Here is a 19,705-nt window from a genome sequence, read left to right as displayed (position 1 = left end):
CTGTTACCTTTGAAATATTGAAGAGCTCACAGCACCAGCTCACACACACATACACACGCACGCGAGTACACGCACACACACACACACACACACACACACACACATAAACATATCCTGTTCTTGGTTGTTATGGTCATATGAGCGCTTTTATTCCTTTCAGAGCCTCTTTATCTGTGAATAAAACACAGCTTCTCTCCAGCATTCCTGAAGCTGCATTTGTCGTCACGTACACATCCACAAACACACACTCACACACACACACAGTCCAACATCCTCTTTGGCAAAGCGAGGTATCACTGGTTTGCTGCCAAAGTGCCGTCCTAAGCCCACCCCAGGTATCTTTTGGGACAAGCCTCTTTAGCAGCATGCATTATTCAGCAACCTCAGGCCGACTCTGTAACTCAATACCAGCCAGACCCACACCCACAGGTGTTCTCAGTTACCGTGTGAGAGTGTGTGTGTGTGTGTGTGTGTGTGTGTGTGTGTGTGTGTGTGTGTGTGTGTGTGTGTGTGTGTGTGTGTGTGTGTGTGTGTGTGTGTGTGTGTGTGTGCGTCAATGCATGCAAATGAGTGTAGTCATCCATGTGTGCTTTCAACAGGAGTGCCGTGCCAGGAAGAACTTCTCCTCACTCTATGCCATCGTGTCTGCCCTGCAGAGTAATCCCATCCACCGGTTGAGGAAGACGTGGCAGGACACTGACAGGTCGGCAAAAAGAACAACTTGCAGTTTTAAAGGAAAAAAGGAATTGCCTCATACACATAGAGCGGTTTTCACGGGGCAATGGAATTCATACTGTCCGGTCAGATTGCCCTCCATAAAAAAGAAGGCAGGACAACATGGTAATAAACAACAATGCAAACAGAAGTTGTACACATCAGTCTAATAATTCAGTAAAGTAGTTGTTTGTCTTTGTACAACACAGCGGGATGTGCAACACAGTAGGCATTGTAGTATTGCTTTAATTGACCTGTGCTGGTGACCAAGGAATTTCAGCAGTGGTACCACACTTCGGCAGCTCACATTATTATTAAAGTGGCTTGAAACTGAAAGACAGAATGACTCGTCATTCTCAAAATACAACATTTTCCATGATAACATGTTATTGTGCTCGTGTCACACCCACATAATTATCATATTATGATCCAGGAGTGAGTGAGTGGGGGAGCATCTCTTGTTTGTCCAAGGCTAATCTTGCATTCTGCTGCAGCAAACTGCATAATAATTTTGGGTGCTGCGTTATGGCGGCATGCTCAAGGGCCTCTCGCTGTTGCAGTGACTCACACTTTCTCAAAACACCTTTTTATTGTCTGAACGTTGACTGCCTGCTGACTCCTTACTAACTTCTCTTAACCACTCCTCGCACGATAGGCTTTAAAAAAAGTTACTCCAAACACTGACATTTTATTTGATATTTTATTGACCGAACAATTAACCAATCAAGAAAATATAGAGCAGATCAATTGATAATGAAGATTTTCAAAACCATGAATTTTGTAAAGATTCAAAAGTTTGAGAAAATACTTAAAGCTGACCTTCGATCTTCTATGAAGAAAGTAATATGTACAGTCATTTTCAGATGCTTAGAACTCATTCAATATTTGATCACATGTTAAAATTTTTTATTTGAAAACATCCATCATAGATTTGCTGTGTGGTTAGGATCTCAGAGCCTCATCTGTTATTCACCAAGGTAACCTCCTAAATAACTCTGAATTAAACCTCAAAAAGAAGAAGTAGAAGTAAAAGTCCATTCCATAGGCTAAAACTCGAAAAATGCCACTTCAGCAGTATTGTTTCCGCAACATAAACTCAAACCGTTATCAGTCACAGCATCGTCTGTGCATCAGCATCATTCTGTTAATGTTACATTCTCTACTTTTCCATCAGTCATTGTCTCTGAAACTTCAGTATCCAAGTCATGTAGTACATGATTTTGACATTGCGGCTCGTACAAAATGCCTTCACTGCATTACATTATCTTAACAATATTGAAACGTGAATGCTGATTTAATTAAATGCACTGCTTTGGTCACTTGACAGGGAGGCAGTGAGGAGATACGAGGAGCTGTCAGAAATATTTTCAGACAAGGACAACTACTCACAAAGCAGAGAACTCCTGAAGGAGGTAAGTTTGTGTCACGACAAAATATGGAGCTGCAATGGAAATATAAAATATACTGTACATGTTCATAAAGTTAAAAACAAGAAGACGTAATCTTCATTATCCAGTGTGAATAGAGCAGGTCCAATGAATGTGATCCTTTATTTATGACACGCAGACGCTGGTTTCTACATGACGCAACATTGAACACAGGGTGACTGTGGCTCAGTGGTAGAGCAGGGGTCGGCGGTTCTAGCCCTGTCGATGTGTCCTTGGTCACCCCAAATTGCTCCCGTAGCTGTACCTACGGTGTATGAATGTGTGTGAATGTTAGTTACTCCTGATGGGCAGATGGAACCTTAGCCCCTCCCATCAGTGTACGAATGGGTATGAATGAATGAATGGGTATGAATGTGTGAACAAGTAGTGTTGAAGCGCTTTGAGTGGTCGGGAGACTAGAAAAGTTCTATACTTGTAATTTTCCAATCCATTTAAACCAGTTCTTTTGAATGAGCCTGAGCGTCCTCTTGTCATTTGATTGGATTACAAACTAACGTGGAGGGTGGAGAAGCTGTTTCGTGTGCTGCCAGTTTGAACAGAGGAGTGAAGTGTTGGAGTCACGTTTTGGTCTGGAGTCAGATTTCAACAGCTCTTTTCTGGGCCCTATTTCTCGTACCTGGCTAAACAAAGTCAAGCAAATGTCCTAATCTCCATCTTAAATAAGCGAGATGATTGACATCAGGCTATCTGGGTTTCTTCACGGCAGATCCGCGCTGAAACGGTCTCGTTAATTCTAGCCAGACGTCAGTCATCTGGATAAATGCACGCGCCCGCTCCTCTTCAGAAGGGATAATAATCGAGCACTGACACCACAATGTTCTAACAGTACAGTGGCAAATAAACTCAGAGGAACCTCTTTTAATTTCTCTAATGAGAAGCAGGAGATAATCATGAAGGCATATGAGGAAGTCAATACCGTAATCATTCACAGCAAACGCATTGCGAATATTCCAACGTTTGTGCAACATTGTTGCCGTGAACGCAACTTTAACACCGCCCGCTGCGAGACATAAGCGTCGCAAATATATCAGACAGGTTAAATGCGTCAGTATTGAGAAAATGTATCGGCTAATTTGAAGTGCTTCATCACCCAAATCAATCAGATTATATTTACGAATAAATATATACTTATGAGGATATATGTACTGTATGCACGTATGAATCATGTACTATATATGTGTATATTTAGTTTGAATATGTGTATGGGCGGAAATTGTGTGTGATTCTCTGTATTCTCATCACGATCACCTTAATCATGTTCTACAATAATGATATGTATGGTGTACTAATAGCACTTACATATAATTATGAGTGCTTTCGACACATCCATAAGTTTCTTAAGAGCTAAATAAACTTAAGAACAGCGGCATGCAGCGGCTGATAGTCTGTGTCTGAGACGGGCGATCAGCTGCGCCTGTAGTGATCAGTGTCCGCGGCTCGAGAAGCTCTCGTAAATAAAGTATTTCTTGCCGGCAAAATCTATATCGCCGCGTACAGGAAGTCATGATAATGTAAAGGATGGATCCTGGCGATCTGAAAGAACTCTCTCCCTATAAAACTAATATAACTAATATCGCTCCTTCATCAATGAGGAAGTGAGATGCCTTTTTTGTCCGTGGGAGTGGCCAGCTTATCCAGTGAATTTCAGTAAGCCTGCCCGGGAGCAGGTTTAAATTTTTGGATGTGTTGCTATGGTGATTTATCTAAGCTTGCTTCGAGAAACTGAGAAAGCCTGACCTACGTCATCTTATCCTGACAATTAGCCCGCTAACTCAGTAAGCCAGGTACGAGAAATAGGGCCCTGATGTCTTGGACTTGTTTGAGGATTATTCTCTGTGTTGCTCTTTCTTTTTTTTTACCGCCTTGCTAAAAATATCTTCAAAGATGCTTTCTCCCCATGACAACAAACACTTTGAGTGTACACCTGTGCGTACAGTATGTAAACTCCTGAAGCATTAGTGTTACATTCAGAAAGATAGACACTGTTTTTACCGACGGTTAACTGTATGCAGGGTTCGGATTTAGGCTTTAATTACTATGCTGTCAGTCTAAACTCAACAGCATCACCAAAACCGATGGGATACACTCTCTGGAAACCATGAATCTCTGTACAAAATGTAATCTGAATCTATCCAATTTCCTACACGATCAGCTGACTGACGTAGAGAGGCAAAGTTCCTTCACCATCCTGCTAGCCCAAGAGCAACGAAGCTAGCATGGCTAGAAACAACGTCCAAGCACACACGGACATCTGTCTCGTCTCAAGCTGCAGCTCCGAAAACCACGTGACCCCTCGGCACTTATATCTCACATCCTGCTGACGAGCATCCCATAATTTGAACAGCAGTATGAGACATTTATTTATGTGTCTGTCAGGAGCCACTACTGCACCACATTTGTTAAATTCCTATCTGCACTGGGTGAAGTCGAGGCTTCGCAGCGGAAAACAACACTGAGTGGTAGAGATTTATGGCTGCTTTAGAAGACCAGAAACCAGTCTAATCTGTTTGAGTATAACTGCCCTTATTCTGTCAACACTTGCACTCCAGTTTGATACGCCCATCTGAAGACGTACATTATATTTAGTTTGCACTGTGTCACAGAGTTAGAGAAGTTGACAAGATTAGCTGTGTTTTGCAGGCATCAATACCTTTTGCATTAGCTGTGATTTTACCCATGATACCCCCAAAGGAATTCAATCAAACATTTGCTTTCATTTTTGAAAGCTTCACTCTGAGCTTTGATGACAGAAAAACACCATTGCCTTCTGTTGCCCTTTGATGTTTTTTTTCCAGCAGAGTTACTTGCTTCTCTTCATCTCACAGCATGTCTAAAAATGACTACGACTGGCAGACAGAGTGTAAGATGAATGATTCAATAAAGGACTTACTAAAAGTTTGAGGAAAGAAATGATTCACTGTCATTGAAGCATTTAACAATGTACTAAACTTTATTATATAGCATAATTATAACAGACATGTCATGACAGATCTCTAGAGCCGCGTCATCTTTGCATTTACAATAATAATGTCATGAACATGTATTCATGTTAATATCAGTTGTCATGACAGGCTTAGGTTTGTATCTAGTTTAATGGTACATTTATGGTCATTTGTATTTTTTCATAATTCATAATTTCATCAACATGATTTTGTATTTTTATAAATTTTTATAAAACAAAAGATAACTGCTGTGATAGATATGTCATGTATTCATGGGGGAATAGTCTATATCCAAAGTAGGCATAAATATATGAATATGACCTTAACCGAACTGTCATCAGCGGCATTTTGTCCATGGCAGGTAACAAAGCAACCAACAACATACAGACAAAGTTAGCACCCACCTGGTGAACACAGTGGAGCATTTAGCAGCTTAAGAGGCAGATATTCCAGCCGGAGTTGGTGGAAACCAGATCAGAGATTTTAAAAATTTGACTAGAAATTAAATTGGTTTTATTTTGGGAGGGGGTCTTAAAGAGGCCAACGCTAAAACGGAGCATTTCAGACAGAGTGTGAATACAGGTACATTCAGACATTTGGGGATATTATAGCAACATATTTTTTGTAGAAACCCCAAATCCAAGCATGAACCTGAAAATCTGCATATGTCTCCTTTAAAACCTCACAACATCCTTGCTTTTGTGTTGCAGGAGGGCACATCAAAGTTCGCCAACCTTGACAACCGGCTCAACAACAAACTTATTAGTAGGGTAAGTAGAGGGGAATGAAAGACTTGATTAGATGTAATGAAGGAGCCATGGAGTTTGAGCTATTTGGGAGGCAGGCTTGTTTGTGGAAGAGTACTGGGTTTAACATTTAGAGCAAATGCCTCCACAACCAAAGACTTGTTGCACAGGTCAGCACTCAGCTGTCAACGGCTTAAATTGTGCGAATACGTCTCTTGAAACACTCAAGAGTTCACATGCACAGTTAAACATTTGTCAATTATTCTCACTGGAGCTTCAAATCCCCACCAAGACATTTCAGATGGTTCCAGTCACAGAGGAGTAAATTAATCACGACCTCAACATTTGTTGCTGAGGCAAAACCTCAGATCTTCAAGCGCATAAAAAAGGCACATTTTCACTAATTCTACAGCCCACGTCTGGTCTGCATACCAATCGCTTTAGCCTGAAGGGGTTGCACACTCCCACAGGCCTTTATGGGAGACCTTGGGACATTTAGGAATGATGTAAGGACCTGCAAAAGTGGTATTGTTAAACTTAGGGGACAAAATGTTGTGAAACATCTTGTGAAACATGTTCTGTGTTAAAAAAAAAATTAAGTAAAGTAATTTTAGTTACACCTAATCTGTGCTGTTTTATTGTATGTATATACTGTATGTTATCATAGATATATATATATATATATATCATAGATAATCTTGGTTTAGTACGTCACAAACGTAAGCAGAATATTTTTTTTTTACAGTTAAAAACACTCAGTTGTGATTGATATAACATCCTGGTGGTTTTGCTGAGAGCTTAATAATGTATTTCAAGCTTAAAGTAGTAGAAAATACAGTTTTTCTACAAAACGTCTACATTCAGACATTGATACTGATGTCACTTTCGCTAAGCAGGGGGTGGGATGTTTTGGTGGTTTGATGAAGGGTTGTAAGGGGGTATCGACCGGCATGCAGCAGCGAAGCGGAACAGAGGGCGGCCGTGTGTGTGTGTGTGTGTGTGTGTGTGTTATGTGCTGAATCCTCAGCCATCGTTTGAAAATAGCTGCAGGCGGCTGCTCTGCAATCCCTCTGTGTGGGCTCTTTAGGATGTGAGTAGGAAGCACTGGGGGAATTGCTAAAACACTTTCTGTTTTTTTTATTTATTACATTTTTTTCTTTCACAGTCCCACGCGCATGGCACTGTGCCCTACCTGGGCATTTTCCTCACAGACCTCACCATGCTGGACACGGCGGTCAAAGATAGGCTGGATGTAAGTCGTCTCCTCGTCTCTCTCAATGGGGGAAAGTTGGTCACAACCCCTGGAAGTTGCTCAGTATTTTACAATTATCGAACTGACGTAGCACATCCTGTCACTCCCTTTGCAGAACGGCTACATCAACTTTGACAAAAGGAGAAGGGTGAGTGTTGCAACACGTATCGGTGTGCGAGATGAAAAGGTCAAAAGTGTAGAGACTTTGTATTTAGCTGAAGCTCTGGAATACGCTTCTGTTTCTGCAGCGACGACACAACATGCAAGTATTATTGAGGTGTGTCTGATGAGTAAGAGTTGTAGCGCCCTGGCAACAATTCAGTGAAAGATCCTGGTAGAGAGCAGAGGAAGACAAGCAACAAAAAGAAGAGAGATACGTGGGATCACTTTTGAGATCTGAGAGATTTGAGGAGCGCATTAGAGCGAGCACTGGAAACATTACACCGGAGGCAGGAGAATGATTAAGTGGAGGGCGCCACTAGGTGCAAGATGAGAAGACATTGTAGATCAGCCAACATTTTGTTTTTTATTCTTTTTTTGTTATTATGAAACGTCGTGGTGATATGTCTCTTTGTTAACAGGAATTTGAGGTGTTAGCTCAAATCCGGCTCCTGAAGTCTTCGTGCAAAAACTGTGTTTTCACCGCCGACGGGGCCTTCGTGCAGTGGTATCAGAGCGTGCCGACGCTAACGGAGGAGGAAAGGTGAACATCCAACATTTGGTTCCGATTAAACAAATGTCCCAAATGCATCCATTTGTGTTTGTTGGACGATTGACTGTTTTTAAATATTCAATGACGCCAATTTCAGTTACAGACTTTCCAATGAAATTGAAGCGCCTGGTGAGCCGAGCCCCCGTGGCCTTACTCCAACAGTCATCATCACACAGTGCTCAGAGTAAGCTATACGGAACGCCCCTATACACACACACACACACACACACACACACACACACACACACACACACACACACACACACACACACACACACACACACAGTGCACAGTGAAATGACCGTGGAGTTGACGGGAACAAATGCAGGCTGAAAGAAAGATGCTACCGAGTTGCATTATGGAAAATTGTGATTTGGGGCTCCTTATTAATTAAATTGACTTGACTTTAATTGGCCTCTTCTGCTTTAATATTCACCATTCTATGTCTCTCACAAGTCCCCTGATTATAAAAGCAATGCTGAATCGCTGGAGTGTCACTAAATTGAATCAGTGTTGGAACATTGAGTCCATTAACAACTATTCAATAAAAAGGAAATCAGTGGACAACAATTTGGATAATTATTCATTTAAATGATCAAGATATATTCATCAGTGTGTGTTTTCACAACATTGTAAATTGATTTAAAATGAAGTAGAATTGTGCACAAGCAAACCTCACCTCGGCTCTTTTGACAATTTTCTGACATTTTGTTGACTAAATGATTATTAAAAAAGTAAGAGCAAATAAATGCATAAAAGCATGTAAAAATAAAAGCAATCATAAGTTTGGACCCCAATACGAATATGCTTATCCATGTTTATTGTGTCTGCAGCCTGAGTACCTCTCGGACCAGCCTGACTGGTGACAGTGACAGCCTCTTTGACTTCCCCTCCCCCGTCAATAATCTGCTCTCAAAACTCACAAAGGTAATAAATAATGCTGTGTTTTAGACAAACGTTGTATTTTCATTTAAGCTCGTTTCCCAGACATTGTATGCAATCCTGATTATCATCGGCATCGTTTCATTTCGGTTGCAGCACATGAGGTCGCCGTCCGTGTCCTGTCTGGATGTTGACACGTCGTCTTCAACCAACGAGTCCAGCCCTGCCACTCTGACTCCATCCACGCCCATGAAATCCCACCGCCGATCGATCTCCTGCGGCAACAACCCCCCCAACAACATCCAAGGGTCGGGGCCCGACATGCGAATCATCAGGATACTGATGGACCTGCAGGACGGGAACCTGTACCGGAGCATACTGGTACTAACTCTAACCGTTTGAATCTGATTAACAACGACAGCAGTTGCATTGTCGAACGATGCGTGTGTCCCAAATTATCCACAACATGCTGCACTTACTTCTTATATCCCGTAATGATAGCCATCAGAATCAGATCCTCTGGATACAATGGTCCGAGGAGATCATTAGCGCAAATCCCCCTGTGCCCTTGTCATTATCCTCCTCTCCCCCCTCAGGTTACGAGCAATGACAAGACCCCCACTGTGATCAGCTCTGCCTTAGAAAAGCACAGTCAGGACCCTAAACAGACGTCCAGATATGAGCTGATCCAACTTCTGCCTGAAGGAAAAGGTAAAGACGTGTTTCCAGCACAGACAAATGCAACACCTATTGGATATGTACATGGTATTTCTGCCGCAGCTTCATCATGAAAAAAAAACAAATGTTATCATCTTGAGGTGATTAATGGTGGTGGTTAATTTGTTATCCCTCTTCTTCTCTTCACCCAGAACTGGTCATCCCTGCGACAGGAAACGTCTTCTACGCCATGTCGTCATCTAGTGTTGACTTCCTGTTGAGGAGGAAAGGCGGGAACACTTCTCTTGGCTCACAGCCGATCGAGACGAGCGCCACTTTTCCTCGGATCAAGGCCAAGGGGAGGAGACTGGTCAGGACACTGTTTTGACGTCCGATTTTCCTCAACCCAACTTTGTCCACAGAGATGGATTTTTCTCTCCTCAGTAAACGTGGCCTTCCACACATGCCTTTCCCTCGTTGCTCCTTACAAACGCTTGTTCTACCAAAACACCAATACCAGGACCAAGTCTTAACCGACATTTTGTCAAACATTTCATACCTCCAGCTGTCCTGCTGCGTTCACCAGAGCCGTCTGCTGCTGAAGAACAGTGTCAGTTTTCCTCTTTTCCAAACAGTAGGCATTACTCATTTACACCCAGAGGGAGAGCAATGGAAGCCTTAAACTGAGTGCTTTTGGTGCTGGCTCTCGAGTCCCAGTCAGGTAGTACTTGATTTATTTTCTTTAATTCCTACTCAATGAATAAGATCTTTTATAATTGCTCACACCAGGAAATCCCCTGCTGTTGTGTGCCTTATTCGTGAGTGACATTTCAAAATGTAAAAAAAAAAAAGCGCATTTAATTGTTCAGAACTTCTGCGATCACCTGAGGATGAAGGAAAGTGTGTTCGGATAAACGACACACACGAGGAAGGCTCAACGGCACAGTGTGAGTGCAACACCGTAGCGAAACACTGGAGCTTGTGAGACATATATATGTTTTTTGTATATATTTATATATTTTGTACGTCTGTATGATGTCAACATTGTGTTTACACTGGCGAGGAGCTCTGGGTCCACGTGTCCGACTTGTCTAATTCACAGGGTGGGGGGGCAAAGCATAAAATACCTGAAAAATGTTCACTTTAAAGAGGCCAGCATGTGTCTACAGGCAGTGAGAGGAATTATGCATGCTTTGACTCATGCAGATACTCATTTCAACATAGACTTAAAGCTGCATTAATCAATATTTTTGTAATACCAATTTATTAAATTACTATTCATATTGTAAAAAGGGATGCGTGTATTGACCAATCAAAAAAAGGATCATCCCTGCAACTCAATAGAGATTTTTGGCCTTTTTTTAGCACTGAAAACTTACTTCATGGTTCATTCTCATAGCTGTTATCAGTAACAGCAGTTTTGTTGTGCCAAAAAAGCTCATATAAACCAAGTGTGTGTGCTGACTAACAGCAACCAGCAGACACACACAGTTAGCATCTAACTGGTGAGGAAAGAAAGTCAAACATATATCTGCTAAAGATACAAAATGTTTTCCTTAAAAGTTGCAAAAGACCGAAGTAGCACCAAAAAGAGGGGGATACGCACTTATTTGATCAGGCGGACAGAAATACAACTCCAGATGAATACTATTCACTAACACAGTAACTAGTAACTTTACAAGCTGTCATTCAGGTCGTTTGAAGTTCTTCTGACCCCTAGTGGCCAAAAGTTGATTATTGCAGCTTTACAAATAAACCCTTTAACAGCACTTTCAAAGCTTGTTGCTTTGCTTCAGTTCATTCCCGCAGTAGCTAAAACATTAGGAAAAGAGAACGGAAAATCAAAACAATACACCACCGTTAGAAGGTCTGATTGTATGAACAGAGAATGAGCAAAACTTAAATCGTGCAGATTCCACAGCTCAGCAGGATACATCTTCAATGTTTACATACTTCCAATCTCACATTATGCATTAACATGTCAACTTCAGTGTAGGTTTGAAACACACAACCTCTTTTAATCTGGACTTTATTAAAAAGTCTCCTGACCTCTGGTTGTATCTGCTCAGTGCTGGTGAGGCCTCCTTGCTGGCTGAGGCGCAAGCATAGCGGGACCAGGGAGAGGATTCTGGGTAATAATAGATGACGTGTGCTGGCGGTATGCTATGCTACTGATTGTTTAGTGCCTTTCTCGAACAGGATGCACATCTTCCCCCGTGTTTGCATTAGAATGTATACATTGTACGTGGAGGAAACGCGGTCACCTCCAGTGCTGCGTCGTCTCACATCAAAGCTCTTTATGCACTACATACAGTATGTCCTATTTTTGTGGTAATAAATTTACTTTTATATGAATTGCATTGCTTTTGACTGATGTAACATATTCCACCTTCAATACAGACAGATATGTTCCATGATGCTGAGTATCCTGTGGATATAATGTCAACATACATTTATATTTTTCTCGTGGAAGAGGTAAAAAGACAGACAGATTTATTTATACATCAGCGACAAAGAACACGCCTCTGTTTTAGTCTTTTTATTGAGATTCAAGATAGCCAGCATCTTTATCTTCAAGCTCAATCAAGGAATGTCACACATTCTAGGACAAATGCGAAAATAAAATACTAATATGTATGTCAGTAAAGAACATTACATACAACCCTGTTAATAACACGAGCGTTCATGAAACACAACAAGTATTCAAGCGTTCCTCACACCTGAATGTTGTCACAGTGCAACTAAGCCCACAGTGTTCTGTATTTAAAATGCCATGAAATAAATGTTTCATACATTTGCAACCAGCAAAGCTTGACGCGCTCCCTGAGGACGTACCGACAAGCCAGTTAATGTTGACTTAAGGTGCAATGTGTAAGATTACCCCGCATAGGGGGCAGCATTTCATCTCTACTGGTCCATACGATCTAAATTTACAGTCATCTGTTAAAAGAAAATAAACGTAACTTATTAACTGACAGCATGGTAAGAATGAGCCCAATTCTATCAAACTACTGAAACCAGTCAAAAGCACGCTCATTTCAGGAGATATCTCAATAGAATATCTTTAAAACATGTTACCTCTACACATTCTGTTGATAATGTCAAATCTTTTTTTTAACGTTTCAAACACAAATTCTGGGCAGATCATATGCATTGCACCCTTAAATAGACAAAGTTGAAGGCAGTGACGCAGCACTGACTCTTTAGTTTCAGTTAAAAGAATACCCAACGGTTTTAAAGACACTTGAACAAATGCTTTCATTGAAAGTGGCACTTTGAGGTTTTTGTGTTTTTCAAAACGAGCACCATATTTCCCACAAAGCCCTCTGCTTTCTGTCAGATTTGACTAATTGTCCTCCTCCAGCATTGTTCTGTATGCATTAAGTTTGAAGAGGAGTGTGCAGCAGCCCTTGATGGGAGCCCATAATCGTTTCGGAACAAGCAAATGAACAAGTAAAATGGTTTTTGTGCCTTAAAGGCCCCCGGAAAATACATTTCCTCAATCAGCCCACGTGAACAGACTATATTCTGCCAAAGTTGGATCAGTTCTAGTTATTTAAACACTCTGCATTTCTTTTCTCTGCGCTCTTTGCACTGGTTTGAAACGGGCGGGGCGAGATTTAAATAATGTGATGTCACATACTTCCATGCACCGATGAAGATTGAGGAATAATAAATAACAATGATGCCTATAGAGGTTTGTTTTCTACTTTTAGTCATAGATGAATCTTAATTCATTGGCTGGAAAGTGTATTACATCAGTGCACATGTGTCCTCATGTAGATAAAGCCACGCATGAGAACCGTAACAATAAAAGTGGTCAAAACCTCCCCAGGGAACCTTGAAGAAAATTATTTTAACATCACCATTCAACAGACTAATCACCAAAGTATTAAATTGTAAAAAATATGAAAAGGTAACTCATTTAAAACATGCATGATTTCAAATTGATTTTACCAGACATTAAAAGAAAATCACATTGTACCAAATGTGTGCAAACATTTAGCATAAAGCCCCACATGCCGGATATAATCTCAGCCGTAACATCCCCTCGGCGGCCCTCTCCTTTACCCATCGGGCTCCAGCAGGGTGTCAACACTGGATGGTTTCTCCTCCACAAGCCTCACACTCCAGCGCCGCCGTGCGGTAAGCCTTCCACACCACCGCGTCCTGCAGACACACCGTGCCACCGCCTCGCCTCTCCTCCGCCTTGTTCCGGTTTATGTCTCCCACGCACACCCAGCCTCCCCCGGCCCCCGACCCGGCCGCCTGGGGGCTGACCGCCCACTTGGAGTGGTCCTGGCTGGTTTTGAAGGTGAACGTCTTCCCCGGGTTGATGAGCTTGATGTCCAGGACCTTCCAGCCCAGCGAGCAGTCGGAGGGGAGGATGCCCGTGGAGCGAATCCAGAACTGGACCAGGAGGTCCGACCGGAGGCTGGGGGCCACCCAGGAGTGGTACAGGTCTGAGAAGGCAGAGAGTGGAGATGGATGGGAACACGTTTTTATTATCTCTGGCTGTAAATTGTCTACATTCTTGTGTTAGAAGTACAGATGGTGCATAATTATTACAATTTGGCCGATTTATACCTGCAAAGAAACTCACGTTGAGGCTGCCTTAAGATGAACTGCGGCCAGAACAACCTTTAAAAAATACTTTTTTATTAATACTCCAAAGCCATACCATTTTTAAAAGAGGCCCCTTTGGCAAAGCTGATGAACTTGGTGCCATCCTTTGAGGTCAGAGTCACACTGCGGTTGGATACAGTCTTCACACTTGGAACGATGTGAGCAGGCAGATGTTTTTTCGCACAGACAGCAGCCAGTGCCGGCACCAGGGACGCCAGGGACTCCGGGACGTCGTAGTCGTACACATTAGGCTGATTGATCTGGAGCTGCTCTCCTGTGGCGCAAAACAAATTAGATGTAAGGCAAACGCTATTGACGGCACCCCGGCATCACTGTATTGGCTAAGTCTCGTAAATGAGCAGCGCTGACTTGGTGACACATGAGAGAGGGATGATTTAACTGTAGACACAGTGTCGGGATTTTACTTTTTACTGGAATGAGAGAAATCCATGTACGTATCTTTGGCTTTAGTTTTGTTGCATGTTATTTTTCCTTCCTTCCTTTCAACCTTCCTTTATGTAAGTCTTGTAAGTTTATGTAAGTTTATGTAAGTTTTTTGTAGTTGTATTACAATATGTAAAATGATCCTTTATTGGCCAGTATCATACAAACTATAAAACAGTTCACAACACACACACACACACACAACACTATACGCTTAACTCTGATTCTGACCTGAACACATTAAGCACTTTAGCTTACCGTCTTTCAAGGAGCTCCGTTGGGACTCCAACTGACAATTACTTTCATTATTGATTAACCAGACCAATATTTCCTGCTGAACTGATTCACCTTTTAATGTATTTACTGTCATCCTTTAACATGTATCGTAGTCCAAAGTGACATCTTCAAACTAAAATTAAATCAATAGATCTTAATGACTCTATTGATCGCCTGACTTTTCCTCTAATGTCGTGATTTGACATTTGAAATGTGTGAAATGTCCAACTATTGTCCCCCTTGGGATTAAGTGTAATAACGTTAGTGACCCCTCCCCCCCCGACTTTTCATATTCCACCATCATGAGGTCAAATTTCCGATGGATTCAATACTTTGGTTTGTAACCAGATATCTGCCACTCGCGTTGCTTCAGACTTCTGACTTTTATTTAACCTTTAAAATAGTGGTTGATTCCCTTCATATAAAAGGACAGACCCATTAATCGTCCTTCTGTGTCGGCGCTAACTCTGTGCATTAAACATCAGTAGCGGAACCAAATCAATAATCAATAATTGAGCTAATTAAAACCTAAACAAGCACATATTTCATATAATTGAACATCCTCGGAATTTGTGACCTCGTTGAAGAAGCGTCAAATCTCAGTTTCCACTATACAAACTGATGTACAGTTTCATGCTGCAAGGTGCTCCAACATGAAACGTGACACCTCTCCGCTGTTTGACGCCCGCTGGGTGTCCTCGTTATCCCCGGACACACCGTCACACGCTGAGCGTCCCAGAGTTACGAGAGAGTCTCGGGAAAGCCTCTGATGGAGCGGACGCATGCCGCAGTGTGAGGGCCGATATCACTATGGTAACACACCTCAACCTAATGCCATTACCCCGGGCACTGCCATAGCAACAATTGTGCCAAAGTCTGAACCTGCCAAGGAAGGTGATGACATCACATGGTGATGACACATACGTAACGCTGATTACCGGGGATCTGCATCATCTTGTTGTCACGTCAATACCTGAGTGGATTATAAAGTATGCATGTATGTGTATGTATATATATATATATATATACATATACATATATATATATATATATATATATATATATATATATATATATATATATATACATATATATAAATATAGTGATATATATATATATATACACTGGGGTGACGAGATAATAGCAACTGAAGAGCTCTCTCTCTCTCCCTCTCTCTCTCCCTCTCTCTCTCTCTCTCCCTCTCTCTCCCTCTCTCTCTCTCTCTCTCTCTCTCCCTCTCTTTCTCTCCCTCTATCCCTCTCTCTCTCTCCCTCTCTCTCTCCCTCTCTTTCTCTCCCTCTCCCTCTCTTTCTCTCCCTCTCCCTCTCTCTCTCTCCCTCTCCCTCTCTCCCTCTCCCTCTCTCCCTCTATCTCCCTCTCTCTCTCATTACGTGTCATAATAGGTTTCATAGACTTTGCCTTCACAGTAGAAGTGCCATTATATTGGCAGGGGATTGCATAAAATGCCTGATATGTTAACGTGCCATTTAAATCTAACTAAAATGAAACGTCTGTCCTTCTATTTTCCCAACTACTGCTCATCCGACCGAGTGTGAAGTTGTTTAGATGAGCCGTTCTTGAGAAAGCTGAAATCAATCAATACCTAACAGGCACTGCACTAGTTTTAATAAAAAGGCACACTATATCAGCACACCAATACATCAGCCTAATCTTATGGATTATCTTCATACTTGGTTTCATAAATAACCCCATTTTAAAATCTACAACAACTGATATTGTGTATTTAACAACAAAAAATGACCTTTTCTTTACCAATATAAATATGAGTTTTAAAAGGAATTACTTTTGAATTAAAATATGATAAAATATATTATAGCAGCCAGAAGGCAGGGAATAAATCGGTATCAGTTGCCAAGTCTCATCTTGCAATTGTGATGTAATACCATCATCATCACCATCACCATCATCACGTTTAAACATTGCAAAGTGGTGAGTGCATCTTTAGAACAGCTCTGGCTCACGGCCTCACAGCACAACTCCAGTCTTACCGATGGTCTGGAAGCGGTCGAGCGGGTAGGTAACGCAGATGAGGTTTTGCCCGTTGGTCACGCCACTGCTGGGATAGGAGTACTGTCCTGCCTGTCGTACAGGGGGGAAGTGAGGCGTGCTGTGGACCAACCAGAAGCCCTGCTTTTTATCCAGCAGGACAACGCCTGAGGAAACAGAGATGTTAAGATTGTCAACAACAAGCCCCAAAGGTTCCCCTCCAGACGACTCGAGTCAAGACTAAATAAACACAGAGGAGCTGCATCAGTACCTGCTGATCCCTGATCTGATACATTGCTATGATATATGATATTGCTATGAATCGTTTGGCCTGAAACAAAAAATCTAGCAAGACTCTGAATTTCAGTAGCTTTGTTTTAGTACTTTTGGCAAATCTTATGATTCTCTTTTGAAGTACATAAATTGGATTAACATTTGTTTTGTATGTATTTCCATATATGAATTTATGGATGAGGAATGAGGATATATGAGGAAGCTTAATTTGAGAAATGTTTAGTTTCATACAGTGTAGATGTTGTCATTTTTGTTTCCACACTGTGTGCAAAGTACAAACTCGCCCATATCTGCAGATTTTGAGTCCAAAATATCCAATCTGGGCTATGCAATGGAGCTGCACTGCTGTGGTGTTCACCTTTTGTGTGCCCCCCCCTTCCTCCACTGTCGCCAACCATTCTGTCACCAAAGTCCTCAGTTGGCTTTTGGTCATTGTAAAGGATGTACGCAACCTCTGTGTTCTGTGGGGAAGAGAAAGTTGTTTCTGAAATAAAAAATATAACGAACAAAAGACACACACAATCACATTTGTTTTGTATGACCATGCTGCTGAAACAACGATATTATCAGACCCACAGCTGTTCAGAGACAGTAAACAAGTAACTTTCAGTTCCTATTTCAAGTCTCACGACTGTATTGAATGAGTCTTTTATATAAAATGAGAAGTCTGGAGTGAAACACCAGAAGCAGGCAAAACCAAATAAAATCTGCTGACTTCTGGAAGAAACCAAACGTATCTCCGACTGATATTTCTTGGCTAAATATAGTTTTGTTGTATTGTAGACGTTTAAGAAAATGGCAAATATATCTAATATTAATACCACAGGAAGATTTACAACTACTTCGGCAAAAGCTAATGAGGATTCAGATAGATAATCTGAATTTTTCTAAGGATTTAATTTGCATTTCAGGAAGCTGTCAAATAAAAAGTGAAGCCCTGTCTGATGAAAATTTAAAAAAAGATAACTTTGGTATGGCCATTTTACATGAATCATGCATGCATTGGATACATGAATAATGAGGAATTGAAAACTGTATAATAACTCCGCATCACATGTAGAAGGACGCCAACTTGCACCTGGGTGATTACCAATTCTCAGTAAAAAAAACTGTTCACTATGTTTAGATTCAGTATTTGTTCCACTTTTGTTCCAGAGGATAAGACACCTGATATAAAACAGACCTGCCCTGGTGAGTACAGTTGTCCGACTGTTCGGCCCAGAGCCCCCGTGGTGTCGTTCACCGTCCCCTTCCCATTTGTCCATCCTGCACTCCCCTTTTCCAGCAGTAAGTACAGCTCACCCGGATGGGGAGATTTTCCGCCATGTTCTTTAGGCAGCTTGTACATATAGTACCTAACACAGAGAACAAGAGCGTAAGTGGAATCCGAGTAATACATTCGTAATTAAACAGCTTGACCAACTTTCAACTTTCTACATGACTTTCTTAAGTCACCCAAAAGGGGCGAGAAACAAACAAACCGTGAAGGGTATTTATAAAAAAAAGTGCTTTGTCCAGGGCTCTTTATCAATGAATTACCAATCAACAGCATCTCCTTGGTCGTTGTAGCAGGTGATTGGTGAGGTGTCGCCCCCTAGTGGCACACAGAAGATCAGCAGGGATAGGAACAGAAGCATCTGAGAAGAAGAGACTTATATTAATCATAACATATATATTTTTATATGCCTGCCATGTTTGCATAACAAATGCTTTGATGATTAAACTATTAAAAAACGCCTTAAAAGGAGGTTACAGAATTAATAGTTGCAAAATGTAGGCTACTTAAAGTACTAAGTAAAGTAAAAGTACTCATCGTATACACAATGACCTCTTTCAGAATAATAAATCTATATCATACAATTGGATTATAATCATTGATCATCACTTTAATGTTGCCGCTGCTAAAGTCAGATACATATATTACTACTTTAGACACCACTGCGAGGCTTAATCTCAAACAATACATCTATTGTATTTGTTTGTTTGTATTTTGTATTCATAACGTGCGTCTGTTAAGTAGCTAAAGATATCAAATAAACCTAGTGGGGCAAAAAGTACAATGTTTCCATCTGAAACGTATTTAGGTAACTGTGCGTTTCAAGTTGCGTACAATGGAAATACTCAAGTAAAGTACGGAGACCTCAAACATGTACTAGAACGCAGCACGTCACTTGAGTAGACGCACTTGTTACCACCCAAACACCCAAAGCTTCATTTAACCACTTCTACATACCGCTGGCTGAATGCGCTTTCCCTCATCCATGTCCTTAAAAAGTTATAAACCCGAATCTCTGCTTGAAGACGCCGTGATTCCAGTTTCATTTTCATCCAGCGCTACATCCTCGTTCAACTCAAATCTGGGACCACAACAGCAGGATGGGAAAGTGACGTCATTCAATCGTTGGCTTCTTCAACAACAACGACAAGCTCAGACGTTTTTTTTTTTTTACAAAAAGTTTTAAAAAGTAGGACACATCGAGGGACAAAACAAATATGGTTAAACTCATTGACTTTATATAAAAAGGTTAAACTTAAATGCTCCGTAAACTCCTCGTCCGCGTCTTATCCTTTTTTAAGTGTCCTTGGTTTCAGTCACCTGACAAGTGGCCTCACCCGATGGGCGGGGCTACACGGAAAGATCCGAATAATTAATGAGCAAGTATGTTAACAAATGCAAGGTATCTGACTCCGTTTTTTTCAATGCA

The 19,705-nt window shown here is 41.4% G+C and overlaps 2 protein-coding genes across 2 annotated transcripts in view; one reads left to right on the top strand and one right to left on the bottom strand.

The window, feature by feature from the left end:
* The window catches only part of rgl2 (ral guanine nucleotide dissociation stimulator-like 2), a 31,880-nt gene extending 20,167 nt beyond the window's left edge, over positions 1-11,713 (top strand). The window contains exons 10-20 of the mRNA XM_079226884.1: positions 600-703; positions 2,042-2,126; positions 5,815-5,874; positions 7,016-7,102; positions 7,218-7,250; positions 7,684-7,805; positions 7,912-7,998; positions 8,648-8,741; positions 8,853-9,077; positions 9,293-9,407; positions 9,566-11,713. Of these exons, the coding sequence (XP_079083010.1) occupies positions 600-703; positions 2,042-2,126; positions 5,815-5,874; positions 7,016-7,102; positions 7,218-7,250; positions 7,684-7,805; positions 7,912-7,998; positions 8,648-8,741; positions 8,853-9,077; positions 9,293-9,407; positions 9,566-9,741 (1,188 nt within the window). The 3' untranslated portion in view covers positions 9,742-11,713. The remainder of the gene's footprint in view (positions 1-599; positions 704-2,041; positions 2,127-5,814; positions 5,875-7,015; positions 7,103-7,217; positions 7,251-7,683; positions 7,806-7,911; positions 7,999-8,647; positions 8,742-8,852; positions 9,078-9,292; positions 9,408-9,565) is intronic.
* Positions 11,714-11,864: 151 nt separating this feature from the next.
* dnase2 (deoxyribonuclease II, lysosomal) lies at positions 11,865-19,327 on the bottom strand. Its single transcript, XM_079226934.1, has 7 exons — positions 19,234-19,327; positions 18,540-18,637; positions 18,184-18,355; positions 17,359-17,461; positions 16,709-16,873; positions 14,035-14,253; positions 11,865-13,816 (listed from the first exon to the last, which is right to left on the bottom strand). The coding sequence occupies exons 1-7, from the start codon at positions 19,261-19,263 to the stop codon at positions 13,446-13,448; spliced, it is 1,158 nt and encodes a 385-aa protein (XP_079083060.1). The 5' UTR covers positions 19,264-19,327; the 3' UTR covers positions 11,865-13,445.
* Between the last annotated feature and the right edge of the window lie 378 nt (positions 19,328-19,705).

This window comes from Taurulus bubalis (assembly GCF_910589615.1).
Source record: "Taurulus bubalis genome assembly, chromosome: 12".
NCBI classification, from domain to species: Eukaryota; Metazoa; Chordata; class Actinopteri; order Perciformes; family Cottidae; genus Taurulus; species Taurulus bubalis.
The sequence above is the reverse complement of the archived record's forward strand: the minus strand, read 5'-3'. Positions and strand labels throughout refer to the sequence as shown.

What these genes read in the sequence shown, in the direction of transcription:
- dnase2 (XM_079226934.1), bottom strand. Translation starts at nt 19,263, where the DNA reads ATGGATGAGGGAAAGCGCATTCAGCCAGCG. An exon ending in CAAGGAGATGCTGTTGATTG is followed by an intron (nt 18,356 to 18,539) that starts GTAATTCATTGA and finishes TCTCTGTGTTAG; the next exon opens with GTACTATATGTACAAGCTGC. An exon ending in AACTGTACTCACCAGGGCAG is followed by an intron (nt 17,462 to 18,183) that starts GTCTGTTTTATA and finishes TCTTCCCCACAG; the next exon opens with AACACAGAGGTTGCGTACAT.